Raw genomic sequence first — 4,848 nt, forward strand, 5'->3', positions numbered from 1 at the left:
TGTATTTTTAGGTATAGTCGGGGCCTTGTTGCCAGCATTTCTATATTACTCTTCTGTTGTACTTAGAGGTTTCATAGACAGGTTGTGGGTGGTGTTTGACGTGGGGAATTGAACTAGAAATGTTGATATTTGGCAAACATATTTTTTATTATATCTATAAAATTGTAATATTTTGGAAATTATGAATGAAGCTGCTAATGGAAATGAAATGAGAGTAGTTAATGAAATCTTTTCAGTGTTTGATTAATGGAGTGCATCTCCTCTTTTTTCATGAATGAATTTGAGTAGAAGAAAATCTAACAGGCTTGCTCAGCCGGGTTTACTCGGTTGAGCGCAGGTCACGCTCCTCGAGTTCGTGGCATGACAGTTGGATTACTAGAAGAATTGGGAAACAAGGTGATGAGGCTAGTGCATTTGCACTGTGACAATAAAGCTGCTCTACAAATAGTAGCAAATCCTATATTTCATGAAGAATCAAACATAGAAATTGATTGTCATTTCGTGAGAGAAAGCATCAAGTCAGCACTGATTGCCACTGAATATATACCTACAGAGCAACAGTTAGCGGACTTGATGACAAAAGGTTTGGGAGCTGCTCAGCATCAATCACTTCCGCCCAAGCTAGGAGTGTTGGGTGTCTTCTACTCTCCAACTTGAGGGGAGTATTGAAGGCCAAATGAGAGGCTAAGGAGGTTAGGGGTCAGTTAGCAATTAGAATGTTATGAGGGGTTAGTTTAGCAAGTTAGTTACAAGACAATGCAACTTTGTTATTAGAGCATTGTTCAAGCGCTCACAATAATAAACACTCTCTCTTCTTCCTCCTCTCCTCTCTTCCGATTGTAAAAGGAATTGCTTCTCTTGCAAGCTCTCAATCAACGAAGCTTTGTTTGTTTGCATGTTCTCAGACTTAATTAGCTCACAATCTCAGTAAAATAACAAAATCGCGTGCAGCTCTAACTCTATTTTTTCCTCGCTTTTATATTGAGGATTTAATATGTATCAGAGGAGCTTATAAGAAATGTTGTTGTGTGATCTCCGTCTCTATTTCCAACTAAAGTTGAATAGCTTAGTTAGAGTCAAGTTGACTATTAGCATTGTTGATTAACCAATTTTTGTGTAATCTAATTTTGCCCTTTGACCCTGGGAAAGGATATCATGAAATTCGTTATGTAGCTTTATGTGAATCTATAACAATTTTGCAGAATTCAGTTGTTTGATTTCACACTTTCACTTTACCGAAGTTGGTATTGGAATAACAGGAAACGAGGACTTTGAACGAGTCGGCCATGTAAATACTGCAAGTCTTCGCTTTTCTATTTTGGCTTGAACCTTTCTATGGGAGATTGGGAGTGGTACTAATATTCTTTTTTTATGCAAATTCCTTTAACTTCTTCTCAATTTAAATAGGTCAAAACAGTATGGAAAATTAGTTTGTAAGACAAGTTTTTAAACTACTCCAGTTACATTCCGAATATGAAATAGAGCAAACTGAACATTAGAATTTATAATCAGTGTACACTTAATACAAAATATTCTCATATTAATCTACAGTAGAAATGTTGGTAGAAATTCTTGGATGGGAGTTGCAGCTAGGATGAAACAGCATTTTGGTTTTCTTGTAGTTTCCGGTCATTTGCTAGGAAGAAAATAATAGTCACTAAGATATATGATCTTATCTCATCTATAACAAGTGTTAGTCTAGTGCTGTCCACTTTTTACTTCCACCTCTCGCCAAACTTCACTTACTGCTTAGCCTGCAATAATAAAACAAGAAAAACAAATTTAGCTCAAAATGGACTAATTTTATAAGTGAATCAAAGGTTTCATTTGAGTGGTCACAATCCTTCTAGTTGTCTAAGCATGGGGTGCAAGTTGTCCATATGCTAGATTGATCATTTGATGGATCTTCATTGGTCCCCAAGTAAATATGAAAAGAAACTACAATGACAATATCAAATAATATAATCTCGTATGTTTTAAAAAGATTATCCCTAGTTTGACTAGGCACAAACTTAAATAAAAAAAGAAATACTTTTGAGATATGTGGTCTTAAATAAGCCATAATATTTGTGCCGATGTAAAACTTTTTAAACTTGTAGTCTTAAACTTGCCAGAGCATTTATGTGACTATAAATATTTCCTACTAAAGAAATATTGAAAGATATCAATTTTTTTGAAACTGATGAGTCACTACTTTTTGAATCTATTTACCTGTGAGTAGAGGAAAGTTCCAAAGATTGCAATGGCTGCACCAAGGGCATTAACTGGTTGAATTGAAATTTGGAAGATGATGATAGATGAGACTATGACAGAAATTCTCTTCGTAGTGTTACCAATGCTAAATGTGAGTGGGGAGATCTCATTTAGGGACATGTAAGAGACTTGATTGTACAAGTGATACAACACACTTTGGGCCACCACCCACCTAACCAAAAAAAGACAGACATCAGTTTACAAAATCTTGCAGATTTACAAATATAACCAAAGTGATGTTATCTCTAAAAACTACTCTATGTACTTACCATATGAAATTTGGGCCAATTTGGGAGACTGCATTCTGCCATCCAAGTGCCCATACTTGTGGACCCTCAACAGCAATAGCAAAGGGAGTCAGAATCAAAAGAGACATCATTGAAAGACAAGCATAGTAATTCATCCCTCCAACTGACTTCCCCTTCATCCCTTTCTTTGAGAATATATTTCTGAATACAAATGCCAAGTTTGATATCATTGCCCCCATAAAACCTGCATGTTATCAAGATTAAAAACTACAGAATTCTAAGATACAAATTTGTAATTGAGGGGTGAAACATGCATTTTGTTCTTACCTGTTAGATTGAAGTTGAGCTCAGTAATAGCAGCAAGTGCACAACCACCAATAATAGGCATAAGTGAAAGGTACACTGGCAATGGGAAAGTTTCACCCAAAAGTAAACTTGAAACCAAAACACTGAAAGCAGGCTCTCCACTCTTAATTATGTGAGTAAAGGAAACTGCAACTTTTGACATGCTCACTGTTGCAGCCACATGCCCAATTGTGTGTGCCATGGCAACCTAAAAACAATACAAGAAACATTTAGAACCTGAGTTTTGATGTCCAAAAATGAACTTTTAAAGATTCATAATTTACTTACAGGAAACAAGGCTTTCCAAAAATCAAAGTCAGTCTTTGGAGTTTCAGCAATTCTGGTAGCCCAAGAAACCAACATCATTAGAGAGCCAGCAGCCAGAGAAAGAGTGGAAGTAAGCCAAGGAAATGGGAATGCATTCAACACCTTCTTGTTGTAGATATTGAAGGCAACATTCAAAGCCCACCAAGTTGCAAAATAGAGCCCAATCTTGAGCTTCTGAGCAGCAGCAGCCTGAGCTTCTTGCCCAAACTCAATGCTGATTGGTATCGACTGTGGTCGACTAGCTTCATATGCATTGCACTGGACTAAAGGGTCCCTAGATTTGGACTCCTTTGATTCATCAGCGTATCCAAATCCACTTACTGCTGAAATATAGAGAGGCTTTCTTGACAAGATATAGGACTTGTCACATTTTCTAAAGGTGATGTTGTTGAAGGAACATGATGAAACATAAGGTTTAGAACCCCAGGAATTTTGTTGCAAGGGATCAAAAGTTGTGGAAACTGCATAAGATTGCCCAGCAGAGAAGGCCATTACTGTTAATAATTGAAATATAGTACTAAAACAAGTGTCTTACTACTACTATAAAAAGAAGACTATAAGGCTAGTAGTAGTACTAATATTTCTTTAGTTATAGACTTATACTTTTAGTATAAAGAGATGCAATTTGGGCACTTGAATTTATAGTAGTATTTCTTAAAGGTGATGGCAGGTTCTGTTTGGTTTTTTTTTTTTTTTTTTTTTTTTTTTTTTGGTGGGGGGGGGGGGGGGGGGAGGGGTTAAAGTTATGGACCTCTCGAGGTAGTGAAGGCTAGTTGCAAATGTGCTGCCCATATACATATTGCGAAAGACAGGTAAATATCTAGAGTTACAAATGGTAAGTTTCTTGGCAAATTCTAATGTCACTTGAACTTGTACACAAATTGAATTTGGTACCTTGGCTGTTTCTTGTTGCGAAGGCTAGTGGTAAAAATCTAATGGAGGTACAATGCAATGTTTCTTGGAATATTCACATGTCACCTGACTTGTACACAAATTGAATTTGGAATCTTTTACTTTACTATTGGCTGTTTTTTTCGCTTTTTCATCATATTTAAGCATTTCTATGTCTGTGCTTCTCTTTTTCTTTTTCTTTTTCTTTTTCTTTTCCGACTTAAGTGGACATTGAAGCTATTGACTTGTTCCGAAGATTTTTATTTAATTCATTTTTCATCATAGTTTTGATTGATGAAACTCGAGCCGGTGTTAACGAGAGGCTGAAGGTTTGGAGACAGGCTCTTGAGTCTAAGGGTTTCAAGCTGAGCAGAAAGAAGACGGAATACCTGGAGTGTAAGTTCAGCGCTGAGCCGGGAAAAGTGGTTGTGGATGTGAGGCTTGACTCACAGGCCATCTCAAGTAGAGGCAGCTTCAAGTACCTTGGGTCGGTTATCCAGGGGGGAGGAGAGATCGACGAGGATGTCACACACCGTATTGGGGTAGGATGGATGAAGTGAAGGTTAGCATCTAGAGTCCTGTGTGACAAGAAAGTGCCATCGATACTCAAAGGTAAGTTCTATAAAGTGGTGGTTAGACCGGCCATGATGTACGGGGCTGAGTGTTGGGAAGTTAAGAACTCACATATCCAGAAAATGAGAGTAGAAGAAATGAGGATGTTGAGGTGGATATGCGGGCACACTATGATGGATAAGATTAGGAATGTTGATATTCAGGAGAAGGT

At 37.3% G+C, this 4,848-nt stretch overlaps 1 protein-coding gene across 1 annotated transcript; it reads right to left on the reverse strand.

The window, feature by feature from the left end:
* Positions 1 to 1,443: 1,443 nt before the first annotated feature.
* On the reverse strand, positions 1,444 to 3,929 carry LOC107763496 (glucose-6-phosphate/phosphate translocator 2, chloroplastic). Its single transcript, XM_016581980.2, has 5 exons — positions 3,135 to 3,929; positions 2,829 to 3,054; positions 2,523 to 2,745; positions 2,212 to 2,425; positions 1,444 to 1,754 (listed from the first exon to the last, which is right to left on the reverse strand). Exons 1-5 carry the CDS (start codon positions 3,663 to 3,665, stop codon positions 1,743 to 1,745), a joined length of 1,206 nt encoding a protein of 401 aa, XP_016437466.1. The 5' UTR covers positions 3,666 to 3,929; the 3' UTR covers positions 1,444 to 1,742.
* Positions 3,930 to 4,848: the final 919 nt, after the last annotated feature.

The sequence above is a fragment of the Nicotiana tabacum genome, chromosome 13 (assembly GCF_000715075.1).
Source record: "Nicotiana tabacum cultivar K326 chromosome 13, ASM71507v2, whole genome shotgun sequence".
NCBI lineage: Eukaryota > Viridiplantae > Streptophyta > Magnoliopsida > Solanales > Solanaceae > Nicotiana > Nicotiana tabacum.

Bases quoted from the DNA above. Each gene is read 5' to 3' on its own strand.
- LOC107763496 (XM_016581980.2), bottom strand. From the start codon at position 3,665: ATGGCCTTCTCTGCTGGGCAATCTTATGCAGTTTCCACAACTTTTGAT. The intron at 3,055-3,134 runs GTAAGTAAATTA...TATTGTTTTTAG, and splicing joins TTTGGAAAGCCTTGTTTCCT to GTTGCCATGGCACACACAAT. The intron at 2,746-2,828 runs GTAAGAACAAAA...GATAACATGCAG, and splicing joins GCTCAACTTCAATCTAACAG to GTTTTATGGGGGCAATGATA.